Raw genomic sequence first — 21556 nt, forward strand, 5'->3', positions numbered from 1 at the left:
TTTTTTTTTTTAAACCTTTTGTGCATAGCCGATGTCTCTGCCTATCTATTGAATCACAGTAGTATTAAGTAACATGCAAAATACAGTGCACAGACCAGGTATACTGGTAATGCATTAATATCTTCGGTCATAAGATAAGATAAGATATCCTTTATTTGTCCCACAATGGGGAAATTTACAGCCTCCAGCAGCAAGAATGTATGTAGAAAGAAGAAGAGAAAAAAACAACAACAACAAACATCTTTCAATTAAATAAATAAATAAATTCAATTAAATATGAACACAATGGATAAATCACAGTACTATTTACAATTTACCTTCACATCATTTAATTATTATTATTATTATGATTGTTATTTTTTATTTTTTATTTTTTTTCATGGTCATCATCTGTCATCAAAATGTCTCTGCCGTTCTCCCATGTTTGCATGTTCACCATGTGCCTGTGTGGATTTTCTTCAAAAAACATGCATGGCAAATTCATGGAACGTTCTAAATTGTCCCTAGGCGAGATTGTGAGAGAGAATGGTTGTTTGTCTATGTGTGCCCAGCGATTGGCGGGCAACCGGTTCATGGATCACCAGAGAGTGGAAACAGGTGGTATGGAACACAGAAAGAAATGAGTTTTGAGAAGTTTAAGAAAGTTTGAATACATTTGAAGGGCATTTGAAGATAAATTCCCGTTAAATAAGATTGGAAGTGTCTAACTTTGGAAATGGTGCAACTCCTGTGTGGAACATACCTCGTGATAAACGGGGGCTATTCTGTATTGTGCATTCTGTGCCGTCCTTGGGGGGAGCTCACGTGAGCATCTCACCTATAGTAACGGGCGATGTTAAAACTGTATATAAGATCATCTAGATAAATTACAGCGTCAAAAGCTATTGGACAAAAACGAATTTTTGACAAAAACGTAGTGTGATTCAGAGAAATGCATACAAAACAAATACAAATACGATTCTGCTGCCCTCTGGCGGCCAATCCCACTAAATGTCCTTTGTTTAAAAATGTGAGGAGTAAAGTTCAGCTATTTCTCACTTACAGTTATGAATTATAAAAATCTAATTACTCTTTATTACAGATGCAGCTTGATCAGAATGGCGGGGGGGGGGGGATTACTGCATCAAATAATTGTTTACGGTTGTCAGACTTGATGGCGTCCTGTGTGGATTTAAATTGCAATGATTGTTGACTTCACAGAGCACCTTTGAGACACCCTCCTTGAAAACACCACCTCCCTGGCGGAAAGAGAACGTTTTGTAGGCTTTTTCTTGATTGGTGCATGTTGACTCACTTGCTCACACACACACATGCTAAAGGTGCACACGCAGGACAACTTGACCCATTCATCTCCTCTGGGGGGGTCCGAATGAACCGACCCTCCCCATTTGGACTGACTGGACAGAGAGAGATGAGTGCAAGGCCTTGTATGGATTTTTGTTCCTCATCCCTCCCCTCCCAAACGAGGTTAGTTCCAAGTGTGTTAATCAAAAGCGATGGCTAACACCGTCTTCTTTTAATTACATCCCAGCACACAACTTCAGGAAGAGGCCGCCCTGGTCCCAGTTTTTTATTTTTTTATTTTTTTTACTGCCAACTCAAGTCTCTCTAGTTAAATTCGAGGTGAGGACAGTAAAGAACGGTTTCGTAAATCTGTATAAATTTACGATTTTATTTCGACAGTAGAACTGTGAGCTAGTAGTTTAGATTCCAGCACAACAAGTTTGCAGGTGTAGCTAACTTTCTGTAAACGTGTCCTTCCATCATTCTGGCTCTTCTCAGCCCTTACTCCTCCTATCCGAGCTAATAAACATTGGTTATCAATACACTCAATGACAATGATTCAGTACTCTGCATAAATGTTGACTGCAATCGGCTCCAAATAGCAGCACCTCATTTGGCAATGACTTAAAAAAAATTGGAAAGAATCTTCAGATTGTACAATTTTTTTTCCATAACGGGATTGCATCAAGAGTATTGAGCATGTAACCCAACACAAACACAAAACACGGACAGCATTTCCATTTTGCAAAAGCCCTCCAATTCTCTCTGCAAGCCACCACAAGATGTCGACATTGAGCCACAGCTAACGTGAAAGACGTGAAAATGCACCATAAAAAAAACTCTTGTTTTGTGGCTGACCTGTGTATCATTGTCGTGATAGCAACAACAACAATATAATAATAATAATAATAATAATAATAATAATAATAATACCTCATATGTAGTCTATGAATCATCCTTTCAAAGCACCTACTTTAAGTATTAATTTAGTACAGGAGGTTTTTGATTTTTCAAGAGAATAAAAGCTACTACAAGGAAAATGTTGTATTTGTTAAATCACTTGTTCAAATATGACTTTATTCGCTTGTTATGCTTTGTTTTTAATAATGATAATGTTATCCAGGAAAAACATTGTATTAATTATTATTAAGATTAAAGCTTTTTATCCTGACAAAATGTATTCTGGTACAGATTAGGACTTTTTAAAACTAGACTTAAATTTTAACATCTTTCAAAGATTTCCCCTTTAAAAAAATAAAATCTGCTATTGTACGGGTACGACTTCTTTTTTTTAGTTGACTAGTTAATAGTTGACTTTTTCATTCATATGGAATTTAGGAGAACGCGTGTTTCACTGACTGGAAGAAGGATTGTCAGGGATACCATTTATCCGCTGTAATGGACAAATGGAAATAAAAAGTTTGAGAAATCCATTGTGCAGGTCAGAGGCCATGAATCCTTCTCAGCCAATTATTATCTTAAATGTATTTTTAACCAGTGCAGTACATTTGTTAATTACAGTTCAGTTGTATTTAACTTTCAAGTACAATCATGGATTCCTTTGGAGGATGGTGTTTACCAACCTTTATCGAGGTTATTTTTATTTTTTATTTTTAACTTTTATATACAATCGATTATAATTGAAGCATTCTTTGAGTACGTTTTGTTTTGACTTTCCTTTAAGCGCATTGCTACCATTCAGTTGCTGGACAATGTGATAGTGGGTATGAAAAATACATTTAGGAAAGAAAGCTGTCTCGTTCCTGACGAAAACCTAGGCCTACTATGATACTATATTTTAATGTTGGTCATTACGGCGGTATTTGGAAATAAGGATCGTTTTAGGGGAACGCCGCAACGCATGCTCACACAGTTTGGAAAAATTTGCATCTAAGGACAACAACGATGTGACATATCACCTTTCGGAAAAAGTACAGTATGGAGAGCATGTAAGTTTGGTGCTGGCCTTGCGTGGCCATGCATGGCTGGGTCACATAATGAATGTTGATGAAGTAGAAAAGCCGCTTTAATCAGGACGGATCACTGTGCAGAGGTGGAGAATGTCAGCGAGAGCAGGCACAGCTGCTTGCTGAGAAATTCAATATTGACTGTCGGGATAAATGTCCTGCATATTCTCTCATGTGTCCCAGGGGCCGCGGTATTATGCCTCTCACGTTAGCGGGCCCTAATTGGATTAAAAATGACTTGTTATTGGGAGAAAAATGGCCGAGAATATGCCGTCATAATTATTGCCTCTGCTTCTCCGAGTGCTCGGCGAAATGTCAAAATCAGGTGTTTGCCCGCAAACACCTGATTTGATGGATTGTGTTTCATTTGGGAATCAATGAGAGGCTGTGCAGTAAGAAATGTCACATCAAAGTCTTGTTTTCCATTTCTTTGCTGGCTCGGGCTTTGATACACCTTGCGGTGTTTTGAAAAGTAGATGCCTATATGAGCCGGCAAACTAAATTAAGCAAACTAAATGACTGTGTGGGACCCCCTGACCACAACCAGCCCCCCAAAATGCTGATTTTAAAAAAATACACCGTGTATAAGCATATGTGTATATGTTACATTTTTAAATACATTTTTGCTTCAATTCAATGGATACTGTGCTCCTCTTTCTGGTCCTTGGTCACCCAGGGGTCGTGTAATACAAATTAACGGCTGTACAAGGAGCCGTCTCAGGTCATCAGTAAGCCGCAATACCGTTCGCTGTTTTTCGTAAAGGCTAAAGAAAAGATGTCTGTGATTATTGTCATCTTGTCTCTGCACGTGCTGCTTCTCAGTTTGTGTTCAACTACTCATTGCCGAAAGGGTTAGAACACCTCCACGTCAACTAGTAATTCTCTTTGTTTTATGTTTAGTTTGACAGTAGACTTTAACTGCAGTAGCATTAAACAGCTTGAAAATAATTGTTTTTCCAAGATTTGTTCTCTCTCTGCCAAAGTAATGCTGATTATGAAATTCATTGTGAAGTAGGAATTGGAATAGTTTTCTCTTAAAACCATATGTAAAAATGTGCAAAAGTAATAGTTGAGAGGGAGGGGAGAATCTAATTCGAAATGTATCAATTTGGATCAAAACTTACAATTTTTTTTTTTTGTGCGACACTCTTCTTCCTCTGTGTAACTCCCCACTATCCCTAAATAATCCTGAAAGTCAAACTGTACATTATTGCTTTTGGGGTTATATGTTCTCCTAGTGCCTGCATGGGTTTTGTTCGGGTATTCCGGTTTACTCCCATATTCCAAAAACATACTGTACATGGCACGCTGATTGAACACTCGAAATTGTCCCTAGGTGTGAGTGTGAGCATGGATGGTTGTTTGTCTCTGTGTGCCGTGCGATTGGCTGGCAACTAATTCAGGGTGTGCCCCGCCTACTGCCCGAAGACAGTTGAGATAGGTTCCAGCACACCCGCGACCCTCGTGAGGATAAGCGGATTAGAAAATGGATGGATGGATGGTCTTGGCGGTCCCCTTGTGGTTATGCAACCCAAAGCAGCTGCTTAGTCGGGCTCTGTGTTGAGCTCTGCAAAGGTGAAACACAAACATCAAAATTCTATGTTCTATAACACGTGTACAGTAATAAAAACGGAAGACATGATGTTTCAGTGAATTTTGGGGTTCAGTGTTGCCATTGGACATTTAATTATCTGGGACCTATGTCATTGTGTTGTGATCGTTGTGTCAGAGTTTGACAGTTTAGAGGTGAAGCAAGGGTGAGATGAGGGGTGGGAGGAGGTGATAAAATTCTGCGCTAGGTCCTATAAAGGCTTGGGCGGGCGCTAGTGCGCATGCATGCACCCCCTACCCCCCTCCCAATGCAAAGTAGACGTGACACAGACAAAAAAATCCATCAGATGTCCACTGGGCTTTGCTTTGTGCGCACCACCAGGCGCCAGCCATTAACACAAAATAAATGCTCTACGCCGTAAAAGTGACAGCGTCTCATTCATACTGACACGGGCTAAATTACACATAAAACCACTGATAACATCATCATTAAATATTGATTCTAAGGAAGGCGGAGACCATAACACGCACGTACACTCGCCCATTGCAAAGCCCTCCATGCAGATTGAGCAGAGGGCCGGGATGGGAGTTGCAAGAGGTGACGAGAGGTGAGAAGGAAGTAGAGAGAGTGAAGCAGGGGGCGGGGGGGGGGAGGGGGGTAGGCTTGGAGGAGGGGGGGGCAAGAAGGAGGGGCAGTGAGATTTAACTCTGAGGCTCTGAGCAGATGTGAGCATTGATGATGATGGATGTGGCTTGTTGAGATGCAGACTTGTTAGCGCGAGAGGCCCTCGCAACTTCCTTACAGTCCCCCGTGTGCCACCGTGGGCATTTGTCTGCTTTTATTTATTTTTTTGGGGGTGCTTGGAAAGGGTTCCGTGTAACAAAGGGTTCCGTGGATGCAAATGAGGAGAAGCGATGAGACAAAACAAAAAGGATTTTGTCCGCAAGAAAGGAAGCTGATAAAACGGGCTTGTTTTTCTATTTGTATGCTAACCACAGCGATTTTGCCTTACTGATGAATGAAAACGGCACCATGATCGATTGAAATGAATGGAAATGTCATTCATCCATTGTGGTCCTCTATAAAACATCCATCCATCCATTTTCTAATCCGCTTACCCTCACGAGGGTTCGCGGGGCGTGCCGGAGCCTATCCCGGATCTCTTCGGGCAGATGGCGGGGGACACCCTGAACCGGTTGGCAGCCAATCGCAGGGCGCACATAGACAAACTACCGTCCGCGCTCACACTTACACCTAAATAATTAAATGATTCTCATGTCGCAGTGTACCTACAAATCGAAGCTATTTACCCTGTAGTGTGAATGGCAGCAGGTGGATGTTCTTCTGCTAGCTCATGAAAGAGAATTCAATTGTTCTGCCTGTCACTATACCTTGATGGCAATGATACCTGTAAAGATACATTCATTGTCGCAAATAACATCTCATGGTACACTATAACATGAGCACAGTGATTGGGAATCACTTCTCTCAACCATGAAGCAGTTTCCAATAGCGCGCATAGTTAGCTAGTTAGCATTACACGACGATGACAGCCATAAATAAATAAATACACAAAAATATACATTTACATTTTGCCCCCCCCCCCCCCGGCCCCCTCTAAATGGAACATATTATGGAAAATTGATTTGTTAATCACTTGTATACAAACACCGCAATTTGGTCTCAGGAGCGCCAGGCCCACACATCAAGTGTGAAATTAAACACCAAAGAAAATTCGTCTGCCTAGTTGTGAAAATTAGTTTGTGAGCGAGCCGCACTTTTGCCCCATTGTTCCATATCAGTGGAGTGGATTAACATAATTCCACTGCCACACACACACACACACACACACACACACGCACACACGCACACACACACACACACACACACACACACACACACGCAATGAGTTTCTCCGTCGATGACTTGGAAGCTTATTTGGATAAAGAGCCCCTTAAAGCGACTTCAGCGAATCCAGTTTGTGGTGTGTAGACGATAGACGTGCCCTGAGGACATTAAAATGCTTCTATTCTCTCGATCTTTTTGCCCCTTTTGATATTTTGCACGCCGGAAAATCACCGGCCTACCCCATCCACACACTACTCGGCATACGTTTTATGTTTTTAAAAAAATGTGCTTCTCTTTAAAGGCGCGTGTCAATATTCATTCCAAAGTTCTTTTTTCCATTTAGCGATAAAAATTGTCCAGCATCAAAGCCCGCCTCACCCAGTTACAGCACATCTAAGCGCATCCCTGCACATACACAGACAGCAGGTGGTGTGTAAGTGTATTATGGGCCATGCCGAGTGGTAACGTGCTCTCCACTCTAACCATATAAAAGGTGCAGGACAGAAACATGCGGGTAATTGATTGCTAATTAGTCCTTTTGTTGTTGTGATGTATTGTCCTGACACAGCTTTGCCCCGGGCTGTCTATTCACTCTCGCTCAACCTCTCTGCCGTCACACTCAGAAAAATAAGCACAGCAAATTCCTAATGAGACAAAGCGAGGAGACCCCATGCGGCAGGTGATTAGGATTCAGCTTGCTCTACGCAGACAATATTCCGAACTCACGCTCGAGGGACGCAACATTAGGGACAGCTTCTCATTCTCATCAAGAAGTCAGGTCGAATATTTGCATCTTTTAACCTTTGCGCCACATTCGATTTCTTTTTTTTTTTTTACGTGGATAGATGTGCCAGGTCATTTGCAGATTTGTTTTTTGAAAAGAAAAAGTTAAATGTGTATATAAAATGTTCTAAAAAAAATCTAAAATATCATTATGTTTTATATTTATGAAGTATACTTTTTTAAATATTATTTTTCATTTACATCTGCAACGAACGCCAGTCTGAGAAATAATACAACTGGATTTCAGAGACTTAATAGTTGGCAGCTGCACATAAAGGGAGGAGAGTGCAAAACAGAAAAAATGATTCCCACTACTGACATAAGATTCATTCCGTAGCTGAAATCCTGCTCTGTGTCAGGACTTGAACGACTCAACTTTTTATTTTTATATACGACGATGGCTTAGTGAAATTCAAGTCAAAGTCAAATAATTTGTTATGTCATTGACATTTTTCAGCACAGTAGAGCGGTCTGCAACCTTTTTTTTTTTTGGGGCACCACAGACGGATTTCAAATGAAGACATACTTCAATGGCCCTGCATAGGAAATAATAAAACCAAATGACGACAGACACAAGTCACCATTATGGTCATTGTCGTTGCTGTAATTAGTCGGTGGCCCGTGCAAGTTTTTTACTTCAACATCATTCTCATCTTGTGCTACATATCATAGTCTTAGATTTAGGCCTCAACTTTTAGTTCGGTGACCTTTAAGGCCATTCCGAGAGTGGGATTTTCAGATTTAGGCCCCTTTGGTTCACATAATTAGATACTAAATGACTTGAGCCAGACTGTTATATTGCTCTGACCTTCATTCTTGCTAATGCTGCTTCCTTGCATACTTGCCAGTTGAAACCAGTGAAGACTGTGAAGTCATACATAGGAAGACAACAACAGATTGTTTTGGATATGTCCCTGTGTGCAGCGGTGTGGCTAAAGACAGACGTAAGAGCAGGAAACATTTTAGACACATGAAACCTTTGACAACTGCAAGGCGAGTAAGGCTCCACGGCTCTGCGAACTCCATTTTTCTTACATTTCCTGTCTTGAAAACATCTCAATTGAGAGTATACGTAAATCTTCTAATAACTATATATGTTACGATAGCAGACATGAAAGAAAAAGATCCAGCTTAAAAATAGCGTGTTGGTAGATACGCACGGTAACCCGGTCCGCCCCACCCCCCAATAAAATAATATTTTTACTGTTTAACTTGTGCTTTTAAAGTGTTTGAGGATAAACTTTCATAATTAACAAGTGACCATGCTCTTGACCTCACTTTTGGTTTTATATATAGAGTATGTGTGTGTGTACATAAATCGCGTTATAGCGATGTTGGTACAACAAGGCCAAAGATAGGAAATAACTTTTTGTTACGAATCCGTTTCCGTCATCATAATAATGCTCCCTGGCTTCTCAATGTTGCTGCTGTTTTTGCTGCCTTATAAGACCCCCAAATCGCAATAAAAATCTAAAATATGATTGACTGAATTGCTCTATCGATTTAAAAGTACAGTGTGTAAAACTTGTTGATGTGATAGTATGTACATTTTTGCATTTTATTAAAACTAAATGTGAGTTTTAAAATGAATGAACACTGAAATGTCAAAAACCAGGATAAAGTACATGCATCTCTTTTTAAATGGAGAGAGTTAAAGTAACTATATTTAAGACGCGTACAGATACCAGGAAAAAAAAAACACTTAAAACTCACTCAGTACCAGACAATTCTGGACCAAATCTGAAAAGACGTTTAAAAACGTCTTTGGGAGTGAATGAGTTAAGAAGAACGATGAAGTATTTGTTGTGGCTGTTTTTTTTTTTTATACAGCACATCATGAAAGTTTGTCATATTTGACAATCGTGGTGCAGCTGTGACCAAGTGCGCACACCCAGGTGCTTCACAGGCAGCCACGTCATGAGAGGATAACACACAACAATGATTGAACAAATGTAATAAACAGAGGAACACCGCCTCCGCTGCACCCCTCGGCTGGCTGAAGCAGTGTCATATGAGCGTGATGTTATGCTAAATCTGCCCGCAGCGTGCTCTTCACGGGCACGGCCCACCACATCCAGCGGGGCCTTGCGGATGACCTGCGCCGGTCTTGCCTGCCTGCCTGGGCTGCACACCAACAGATGCAGAATCGCATTAACCAAACGCCGCAATTAGTCTCACTCGTTCGTGGGTTAATGAGTTTGTGGAAACGCGCGACCCATTCCTCATTAGGTGATTTCTCATGCACTGATGAGAGGGAGAGAGAGAGACAGAGAGAAATAGACAGACCGACAGATAGATATAAGGAGTAAAAAAGATTTACATACATACATCTGTGTGTGTGTGTGTGTGTGTGTGTGTGTGTGTGTGTGTGCGTGTGTGTGTGTGTGTGTGTGTGTGTGTGTGTGTGTGTGTGTATATATATATATACATATATATATATATATGTGTGTATATAATATATATGTATATATGTGTGTGTGTGTGTATATGTATATATATACAGATACATATATATACAGTAATCAGTAATCCCTCGTTTATCGCGGTTAATGGGGACCAAAACCACCCGCAAGAAACAAAAATCTGCCAAGTAGCGTCCAATTAATTTTATTTTTATTCTTCGTGGCAGGGGTTCACTTTGGCTTGGGGAGTCAAGTTCAGCATTCGCTTCAATGATATCTGGCGCCATCTAACGTCGTGAATGGATATAATGTCTAGACCCCGAATATAAGACGAACCCCCGCTTTTTCAGTCTTATTTCAATGCAAAAAACACAGTCTTATATTCAGGCCAATACGGTGTATGTATATATATATATATATATACACACACACCCACACACCCACACACACACGCACACACTTGAGGTCTAGGCACCATTGCTGCAATATAACTGATTGCTCCACCCAGTCAGGAAGGAAACAGTGAAGTATGAATTGGCCTTTCTTACACAGAGATGCCAATAAAGGTTGGTTGAAACACATCACTGAACAGATTGTTAATATTTTTGTATTTGATGATTGTCCCGAGGTGTGAATGTGAGCGCAGATGGTTATTCGTCTCTGTGTGGCCTGCGATTGGCTGGCCACCGGTTCAGGGTGTCCCCCTGCCTTCTGCGTGAAGACGGCTGGGATAGGCTCCAGCACCCCTGGCGACCCTTGTGAGGATAAGAGAATCGGAAAATGGATGGATGGATGATTTTGATATCTATTTTGTTTATATAGAGAGGATGTAATTAGGTTGTACATGTTCATCCACGTATTCAACTGTCCTACACACCCGCATAACAGAAATAAATGGATGTTCAGGATGTGGCCTCAGTAGCGACAAGCAAGTTGACACTAATAAGAAAAGGTGTGAGGCAAACCATTTTAGCTCAGCTGCAATAAACTTTTGTTCATTTGAAGGAATCCTTAATTAAACTGCAATGTTTTGATACCGAAACAAGAAAAATCCAATTATGGGCTTGCAGGCGGTGCTGCTGGTCGGAAGTTATATCTCATCATTTGTGATGAACTATGACCAGCAAGGGGCTTGCACTGTGTTGAAGTGGGGTCCACATTTCATTTCAGTATTTTCACATCCAGTGAGTTTATCTTTTACAAATATTAATATCTGAAGAAGATAATTGGACATTAAAACAAAGGCACATATTTGCTTGCTGTTTTACAGTACGAGTAAATATTGATGACTGTGACTGTGAGATTGCTTCTTATGTCAAAACAAAAACATGGTAAAACTAAGGAGATTGTATTCACAATTTAATAAGCAGCACGATCTGACATACTTACTATTAAATTATGCAATTTTTGTGAAACTAAATGCAAGTATACGGAAAGTAACTGTGTCTATAAGATCCAATGCAAGCGCAGTTAAATAAATACATGAATAAATAAAGGCTCTTCAGAGATGTTATTTTTATTCTTAAAAGAAGAAGCTAGTCCTGTAGTTTTCTTTTAAAGTTATTTCATGATTCATTACCAGAATCAAATTGATGGTGTTCAATATCCAAGAATCATTTGTTCATTTGGTGTTCTCCTATGTGGCCAAAGAACCACATTTGGGTACTATGTGTAGAACCTATTTTTAAAAATGATTATTATTAGTCTGAATAATACGAAATGCATCTTTACAATGATAAGAAAGCTCAATTTTGATGGACACAGTAATAGAGGCATTGACTGAACAATGTGATTATTATTGTGGTTGGAGATTGCCAGTGTTGGTGGGTCGAAATATTAGCTGTCAGTTCACATCAATGGAAACTACAACAACAAACGCTATCAAATAAGCCGCTCTTAAGTAGATGTCAAAATATTGTGCTGGTGCTCCTAATAAAGTGACCAGATCACTGATACGTTGACTAAAGCCGATCAATGGTAAAATCGAGGTCAGTGAGCAATGACCACAAACAAAAACCACGCCATAAAAGAAAATTTGAGATGGTGGAGATGAGCTCCAATGAAATCAAATTGACCAGAGACATTTGGACATTCTTTAAAAGTACTTTTATTTGTTACTTTTTTTTTTAATTGGTACAAACCTGTCAATGTGATGCATTTCAATGTAAGATCAAACATTTAATAAGAAATGTGTCAAGTAATATAGCACATACAATAAGTTAAAACATGTCACACAAGAATGTTGTTGTTGTTTTTTGTTTTTTGTTTTTTAATCTACACAAAAACACCCTTAACAGAGTTTAGGTCTAGACTGAAAGATCACTGGATAGTATAAGTGTGTGAGTGTGCAGTGTCCCCCTCGCGTAAAATCCCCACGCATGCACAGTGCATGCCTGCAGCTCCAACCGACCCACTCAGGCTGTGAACCCCCCCCCCCCACCCCGCACGCCCCCATGAAAAAAAAACTTTAAAAAAATGTCATATTTCATAAATTACCGTTTGACATAACACAAGTTCACTTGAACACAACATTACAAGTGCTCCAAGAGGTACTCGGGGGGAACGACAATTTTTTGGGGAGGGGCCCTCCGGAGGATCATTACGGAAGGATTCAGAGTCAAATCTTTTTTTTTTTTCTTTTTTTTGAAGTGAACATCATGAACCCACGAGCGGGGCTGCGCGGGTGACTTTCCTTGCGTCCCAGTGTCTAAATTGGGGGCGAGGGACACGAGACTCAGCGTGGGGGTTATGATGGTAAAAGTGGCAGGGGGTGGGGGGATCGAGGGGGGGGGTGCGTGTTTTGGCCTTTGTACAAGTCACTAAGTGAAGCTCATGGACACTGTGTGCTCGAGTGCCTTGCGCCGGAGGGACGCGATACTGGTCCCTCTCCACATGTCACTGTCCGGGGAGCTACACAGCTGCGGGGAGCCCGATACGTTCGTGGGGCCGGAGAGCGACGCCGACATGCTGGGGAAAGGCGACTGGTAGAGGTGCGACTGCAGGCCGGAGCCGTTGGACGAGAGGCCGTTGGACAGCCCCATGGAGTTGGGCGGCGGCCCGTGGCCGAGGCTGCACTGCGACAGCGACTGCGCCATGCCCGGCGGCTGGCGGCCGAGCGCCGGCGGCAGCTGAAGCTGCGACACGCCCGGCATGCCCGTGGCCCAGCGCGAGTCGTTGGCGTGGAAGGAGCACAGGCTGTTCTCCATGGCGGCCGCTGAAAACTGCGGCAGGCCCGGCGTGGGCAGCAGCGTGCCCGGGGCGCGGAACACGTTGGTGGTCTTCTTCCTCTTCTTCCACTTGGCGCGCCGGTTCTGGAACCAAACCTGCGGGCCCAACGGACAGCGAGCCGTCACACCGGGATGCGCCGCGTGCTACGAACGCACCGCTGCCTCATTTCAACAGCGCAATCAATTTCCGTTGAGTTTTGGGACCGCCGATATTTTACGTTTTGACCAGTCTTGTCTTCGGGATCCATACGTGCGGCTCAGGAAAACAATATAGTCCGCTCCAAAAGGTTCACGGTTTTATTATTTATCGTTATATATTTAATAAAGACAACGAGCCAATAGTCGATAATGACTAATGGTCAAATGGCCCAAAGGCAATCGTTTTTTTCCGTGTGTGTGTGTGTATATACTGTGTATGTGTGTGTGTGTGTGTGTATGTATATATATTTATATATATATATACACACATATGTGTACATGTATACACACACACACACACACACACACACACACACACACACACACACATATATATATATATATATATATATATATATATATATATATATATATATAATTTTTATATATATATACATACACACACACATATATATTTGTGTGTGTGTGTGTGTGTGTGTGTGTGTGTGTGTGTGTGTGTAGGGCTACAAGTACCTAACATTGATATTAGGTTTGACTTGTTACTATTTTTTTTTATTTTCTTGCAAAAGATTGCATTTGAATTTCGTCATTTCTTTATCTGTCTATCTTATCCATCCATCGAGCTAGCCTCTTGCAAAATATGCTGCAGTCTTTGTCTCGAGGGAATAAATAATCAAACGATGCGGTGCATGTTAATAGTCCACAAAATTACAGTACGTCATTTAAAAAAAAAGGGAAAAGAAATATAATTGCACCTTCAAGCAACTCACAGGGCTGGCCAGCAATCTGAATATTATGACATGCATGTACTGTAAGTACGTAATTGCTGAAATAAAAATATATTTATATTCAAACATGCTGTAATTGTTATGTATACTTAGTCAAGATTCTGCTGTCACACAAGAGACAGAATACGATTGTTGTGGATTGTATCGTAAATAAATACGTCGCTATGTCAACCGTGGGAAAATAAATCACTCATCCCTTTTCATATTTGTAACGACACACTAAAGTCATCAATTTTGACAGAAAATAACAATTACTCATTTATCGGTCACTTGGTGACAATGCAGATTAAATTAATACACCCCCAAAAATCTATTTGTCGTTGCCTTCGAAAGTGACATTGAGTGGCTAGTAAATAAATCACAAATTTTGTTTTTAGTAAAGGAAAATGTGAGCATGTCACCGAACGTGAAAGAAAACAGCCGCGCCTTTCTATCATTTAAATATTTTTATGGAAGTGTACCCAGATGATTAGATCAATCGATTTGGGGTTTTTTTAATCGCAGGCGTTAGTGAAGGGCGACCTAAAATGTCACGTTCCCCTTTTCCCAAAACAAAACAAAACAATAATACCAACGTAACGCACGTTTTGCAGTTTACGCGTGGCTCTCGTGAAGATTTCATCACGCTGGGCTATGATAAACTTGCTCTCATTCCACGCAGCCACGCGTGACGCAACAGCCGAGGCTATTACACCACCAGGAGAAAGCAAATGCAATCCCTCACCCCCCCCCCCCCCCCCTCGTCAAAAAGAGAAGATATTCTTCTCGGGTCCTATTAAGAGCTTCGTGATGGAATATTTGAGGACGACCACGTGACCGAATCGAGGTGACTACTAACGATTGGACGACTTTGATCGTTTCCTCGGAATCATTTGCATGCGGTTTCCACTTGGCTGCTGAATAACATGTCGGCCGTGATGATAAATAAGACCGGAAAGTGGCTGATGTCTTCTTTGCAAGTCATTATTACGCTTGTAGACACGAACACGTGTACAGATAATTTCCCGTTCTTTCTTCTTTTTTTTTGTGTGTGTATGTTACACAATTTCGGTTTTAACGTTCAAGTGGTGGTGAAAAATCGGTCGTTTTCATCGAGTGTGTGCTTATAGGACGGTTGTGCTCAAATACACACATTTTGCGTTTGAATTTGTGAAATACTGGTAATTTCCTGGGACATTATCACCAATTATTATTATTTTGTGTGTGTGTGTGTGTGATGTTTGATAATTGCGGTATTCTGGAATGACCTCGTTTCATTCGTGTTTTTGCCTGTTCACATTCTGAGGATGACGTCATATTTAACCGCGCGACTGCATCTTAAAAGTAGATCCAAATTCAAATGATATTTTTTTGTGTGTGGGGGGGGGGGGGGTGGAAAATATACACTGGAAATAGTAAAGCGTTGCTTGATTAAACACAGAAATCGAATCGAACTATTCACTGGCATTTTGAGAACTCGTATGAGCTGGAGAACAGGATATTGGTGACGTTTTTTTTTTGCGGAGAATGATCAACGATTTAAATTTGATTTACATTTCGACTGATTTGACAATGATAAGATTTATTTTTTTCTGCTCTATCCCCCCCGCCTCCCAATTTCCTACGCAGTGCGCGGGTGTTTAGTCTTGAACTATTTGCAGCGCTTCAGCACAACGGACAGCGACACAAAACAACTTTTTTTTAAAGGCTACATTTAAACGTTTTATTTTGTTCACGTAAAACTAATTTGGCCACTTCGTGATTCTGACGAGTTTCGGAGTTATTTAATCAAATGCGCATGGAAGAAAACGGTTTTAAGACGAAGTCAACACTGAATACGTTTGATCTGATCGCCAGACGATTCATCGAACCTTACACGTGAGATTTGCATCGATGCCGGATCGGTTTTCAAGTCCTTCAACCCTACACTATTTCAAAGGCTTACCTGGACTCTGGACTCGGTCAGGCCGATCCTCAGGGCCAGTTCCTCTCTCATGAAGATGTCCGGGTAGTGGGTCTTGGCGAAGCTGCGCTCCAGTTCGTTGAGCTGCGCCGGCGTGAAGCGGGTTCGGTGCCGTTTCTGTTTCTGCTGACTGGCCTGCCCGCCCGAGCTCTGCTGGGGCTGCTGCTGTTGCTGCTGCTGTTGCTGCTGTTGTTGCTTCTCCGGCTCTTTCCCGTTCACCGGCATACCGGCCGAGTTGGATCCCACGGTGGTGATGTCTTCGCCGGGCAAGAGAGTTGCTCCCTCCACGGAGTCCGAACCGGGGGCCATGTCTCCCGGATGGCCCTGGTCCGGCACCCCGCCGCCGAGCCGACACTTGAGAGCCTCTCGATGTCCGAGTAACTCTGCAGCATCTTTCATCCCTGAGAAAAATGAACAGTGTCAATGCATGTCTTTTTAAAAGAAAGAAAAAAACCCCGCCGCACTAATGGAACCAAAATCATGACAAAAATAATAAATTAACCTAATTTAGCTGTTTGTCTTAATCACATTTATGCTGTCAAATGATTCCTAATTCTACAAAAACACTTACGCGTAATTAAATACACACTCAATTGATCTTCCCCCCCAAACACACAAAACACACACACGCACACGCATGCACACACACACACAGACCCGCGAGCACACACACAAGGTGAAATAAATAAGAAGTTAAGTCTTACAGTGGAGTTTAGCTCCCGGGTTGAGAGCCGAGAACTCACCGAGCCGAGCATCCAGGAGGTCGGCGTGGGAGAGCATCGCGTAGCGCTCCAGGGCGAAAAGAGGTCCGGGCAAAACGCTCCTACGAACTTCGGGGGCAATTTAAGGGGCATAGATGTTGTAAAAGAAGGAAATTTCGCTTTGTGCTTTAAAAAAAGGAGGTCTCTTGCATTATAATGGCCCTTAGAAGGGCTGGGAGGCGCTTATTAGTGGAGCCGAGCCGTCAGCTTCCTCAAATAAGAACCAATCACAGGCAAGGATTGGACCCAACCGACACCCCCCACCCCCAAACACCCCGACCCCCACCCACCTTTCATGTTGTGTGTGGATTTTAAAAGGTACGCACGCGCCCAGACCCAACGCGCACGCGCAAGAAAGAAAAAAAAGCCACTACAATTTAATTCTGCCATACCATCCTCTGATTTATTAGCTTTTTCATGCTCAAATTATTCCACGTTAAAACGTCTTAATGTGTTTGTTTAATCTACGCGGGGGCTGCGGGACACCTGCTTGCGAGATGAACACACGCGTGAAATGTCCCCATTTAGAATATTAAAAAAAAAAGAGAGAGAGCGGAATTAATGTCAAATTGCAAAACAATTGCACTTATACGGCAAGTGCATGCATGCAAATGAGCCAGATGATTTCTTTTTTTTTAACGGTTTGCACAAACAAAACAAATATGCATCCCGGTCAAGGCTGGCAGGTGATTTGTGGAGACAAATGGAGGAAATAAATAAATAAAGGAGTACAGATGGATCGCGGCTCCGTTTAGTGATCGGACCGCTTTAACTCCCATCGACTTTTCATCAAGGCGTTGGCAATTAGAGCCGTTTAGGCCCCGCTTTGCTTGGAACTAAATCAGACGTGCAGGAGTCTAAACGCTTGCCCCTCTATTGCAGGGGGGGGCGTCCGTAAGAAGGACTGTTACACAATTAAAAAAAAAAAGAGGGGACAAGCATTGATTTGAAACTCGTCGACCCACCGTGCAGGCTGCGTGGCGCGTGTGGGATTTGGAATATTTTGTATTTTGGGGGTTGGGTGGTGGGGTATTTTTTTTTCTTCCCGGGGCAGATGTTCGGGTTGAGGCCGGAGAATGGAGCAGCACAGCCCGGGATTTGACAAAGGGCGCGTCCGAGCGAGGAGTCCTTTCTCCCTCTGTCCTGAACCTCCACATGGTGCTTTGTACTCAACCTGTCCGGATGCGAAGAAGCAGCGCAGCGTGGAAAAAAACGCAAGCGAATGGACCGGTACGTGCAGGGGATGAAGAGGGATCCAGAACTTCGACATCATCATCATCATCATCATTCTCATCATCATCATCATCATGAGGGGCCGTGAATTTACTGAGGGAAGAGGAGGAAAAGGATTGTAAAGCCAAGTTTGTTTTATTATTACTGTATTATTATTATTATGAGAAGGTTTGAAAGGGCTCCAAAGACTAGTAAAATCCGGTGCGGACAGAAAGTAAAAAATGGGTAATTATTTAAATTGTTATATATATATGACGATAATAATAAATGCCAAATGACTTGCAGTATGATTCTCACAATGCCAAATACAATATAGCACATTTACTGCATTACTTTGCTTAATTAAATCGGGTGTGTATTGAATAAAACTACAGCTACCCGGAACAATTTTGTACAATAACAACAGCAAAAAAAAAAATAATAATAATAATATAGCAACGCAACCATGTTCATCATTATTAAAGCATTTCCATCTGGTACTGTAATTTTCCAAACGTAGGTCTAATAAATTAATATATGAAGACAACAGTCATGACAATAAATGGATATTCTGTTTTTAAGAGCGCAATAAATGTAATAAAGACCACGCCAATGCAAATTGTGCGATTCACACTTTATGAGGCACTCGGTGAAATGTTGAAAATAATTTCACACAAGCGCCACGATTTTTCTACGTCGGTAAATTTTTCATTTTTCATCTGTATCATTATCAGACAGGAGTAAAAAAAAATCTGTAATTATGGATAGTCTATATAGGGCTTCATGTTTGATATTTTGGGGATGGGTGCCAGAAATCGAGGGCAAAAATTGCTGTTTTGTTGTAGGCGAGGAAGGCAAAGTAATCAGAAGGAATCTCTCGTGCTGTTGGCGCCTGCGACTCTCGCCTTTATTGGCGTAATAAGAGCGAGACACTTGTACGGGCTCTATGTCTCACTCAGCCTCCCTAACTGGACCACATCAATCTTTCTGCTTTGCAGTGGAAACACTCGCGCGCAATCCGTGCGGGTTAATGCGGCGCATCTGAGTGCACGCGGGGCTGTTTACACGCCGAGAGACACACTTTGAATGAACATACAACACACCCCAAAAAATAAATAAATAAAAAACTCCCCCCAAAAAACAAATGCAATTTTGTCGAGCAATAAGATCGCCTTATCCGTGTGCGTGCGCCATTTTTTTTGTGGTCACCTCGACTGCGTTCCATCCACTGCGCAAAAGAAAAAGACGGCTAAACGCGGGACTATAGACACAGTATTTGATTGTATTATGTCGAACACTTTTGAGGCACACGCGCATTCACTCGCTGAAGGGGGTAAATCGATGTTCCATCTATACAGAAATGGTTGAAATGGCATTTGTGTGTGTGTGTGTGTGTGCAGGTGATTTGACGACGGTCCAATGAGTACATCCGAACCCCCCCCCCCCCCGCCCCCCCCCGCCATCCTCGACCCCCCTCCGGCCCCCCTTTCACTCCTCATGACAGGCTTCCCTCTCCGGCCATCCAGTTTGGCTGCAACACGGCGTTGCATCCCGAGCCCCAATTAGGCCCGCCGCCCCGCGCCTGCTCCCCGGTACTGCGTGATCTCTTGCACATGGCGGTAATCACAGGCTCCAAATAAAATAATCAGCAAAGAAGAGCCATTTCCTTAATGATGAAGAGGAGGAGTGTGGCACGCAGAGGCTGAATTGCGGCGCGCGTGCATGTGCGTGTGTGGCGGATAGGTTATTAAAAAAAAAAAAATCGAGTCATTAGGCCACGATATTAGGTACACCTGCGCCATGGCTTAAATAATAACGCCGACTTATTAAAATAAAATGTAAAACAGTAGAGGCGCAATGATAAATCCACAACTAATAATCAAAAACTTTCCAAATCCTCAAAATTTCTGCTTCACACCAGTAAACCTTGTACAATTTTTGTCTTCACGAAAGCAGACTGATTATCTTTTTTTTTTGGTTGTTTTTTTTCTCGAAATAAATTTGCTTATATTTTGTAAAACAAAAAAAAAACCAACATTCTTTTTACCATGCACTTTTCTGATATGTTCTGGAGCAATCCAGGAACTGAATCACAACACCAGTCAACAATAAATGTTATTCAGGGAAGGCTCTATGTGTCCCTTCATGTGCTTTTTGACGCAGATGTAAACATTTATTTCGTTTATTTTCTTGTGCATCAGGTTTTTGAGATGCTTTTTTTCCCTTTTCACGTTTGACCTGTAAGAGCATGTAGAATATGAATTTTAATGGCTTTGACGTTTCAGAAAAAATTACCCCTGCTGCAGAACCTAACCCTTAATTCATCCATTTTGGTGAGGGTCGCGGGCCGGAGCCGATCCCGGCTGTCTTTGGGTAATAGTCGGGGGACACCCTGAACCGGTTGCCAGCAAATCGCAGAGAAAAGAACAACCATCCATGCTCACACTCACACCTAGGGACAATTTTGAGTGTTCCATTAACCTGCCAGGCATGTTTTTAGAATGTGGGAGGAAACGGGAGTACCCGGATAAAACCCACACAGGCACGGGGAGAACATGCAAACTCCACACTGGAAGGCCAGAGTTGAACCCTGCTCCTTTGCACTATGAGGCTGGCGTGCTAACCGGTTGACCCCTTCAATTCATAAATATTAGATATATTATCAAAACATGATGCACTTGAAAAAAACGAGGACAGATTCAGAATCAGTTCAAAAAAATACACGTCTTCAAAGTTTATTTAAAAAAAAAAAGTCTACCAACTGCCCATAATCTCATCCACCTTCACAATGGCGCCAGGGTTGCAGAAATACAACTCTGGACAAAATCTGAAAAAAAAAATCATTGCAACTGGAGCTTTGATGCTGGTACGCTCTGAATATTTTCACCTGTCATGTAACCAAAATGCCAAAAAAAATGTAACGTTGCAAACGATGTCGAGGTGAAAAGTCGGACATAGCTGTTGGTACTAATTTTGTTGTCACTGAGTGATCAAAAAGAAACCCCGCCCTCTTGAAAAAGCACATGCATGTATGCAAATCCTCTCGCTGATTCTCCTGAGAAACGTCATTAATATTCATCGAAACATCAGGAGAAAAATATCAACATCTGATTTCCCGCTTGACTCCGTGGCAGCCCTTTTGCGCGTCTCATCCACACTGTGAAAAAAATCGAAATAACCAGCAACAGCCTTCATTCATCAGGACACGAGATGATTCCCGGAATACAGATGCATATTTTATTCGAGAGGTGACGCGTTGCCACCAGTAGCTCGAAATGTCACAAATCCCGCGCGGATATATTTTGACAGCCCCTTAGAACTACAAGCATCCACCGAAGCTTTGTGATGGCTTCCGGTGTGCTTGAATGCGCTTTTTCGCCACTCCGCATTGTTCCGAAAATAAAGCAAATTGATTAATAAAGAACCGTCTTTAATTACACTTGAAAGAGAGGCTAAATATTGAAGCGAATGGGGGTCAGGAGATGAACTCTGACGCCTTAATATAGTGTTGTTTACATCCCATTCTTTGACTTTCCTTCTAGTTCTGCTCCAGCTATTAAAACTATGCTCTTTCTTAAGAGCTTCTCATTAGCGGGGGCTCCATTACAGTGGCTCCATCATTAGGAAGCTG

General features: G+C 42.0%; 1 protein-coding gene across 2 annotated transcripts; it reads right to left on the reverse strand.

Annotated features, from left to right (window-relative positions):
- Positions 1–11919: 11919 nt before the first annotated feature.
- On the reverse strand, positions 11920–16970 carry LOC127602450 (homeobox protein orthopedia B-like). Of its 2 annotated transcripts, none has more exons than XM_052068577.1 (3): positions 16696–16970; positions 15935–16353; positions 11920–13159 (listed from the first exon to the last, which is right to left on the reverse strand). In XM_052068577.1, exons 1-3 carry the CDS (start codon positions 16730–16732, stop codon positions 12656–12658), a joined length of 960 nt encoding a protein of 319 aa, XP_051924537.1. In that variant the 5' UTR covers positions 16733–16970; the 3' UTR covers positions 11920–12655. The 2 variants fall into 2 exon arrangements, with proteins under 2 accessions (XP_051924537.1, XP_051924536.1); XM_052068576.1 differs by having other exon boundaries at positions 16657–16970.
- Between the last annotated feature and the right edge of the window lie 4586 nt (positions 16971–21556).

Source organism: Hippocampus zosterae, chromosome 6 (assembly GCF_025434085.1).
Source record: "Hippocampus zosterae strain Florida chromosome 6, ASM2543408v3, whole genome shotgun sequence".
Classification (NCBI taxonomy): Eukaryota; Metazoa; Chordata; class Actinopteri; order Syngnathiformes; family Syngnathidae; genus Hippocampus; species Hippocampus zosterae.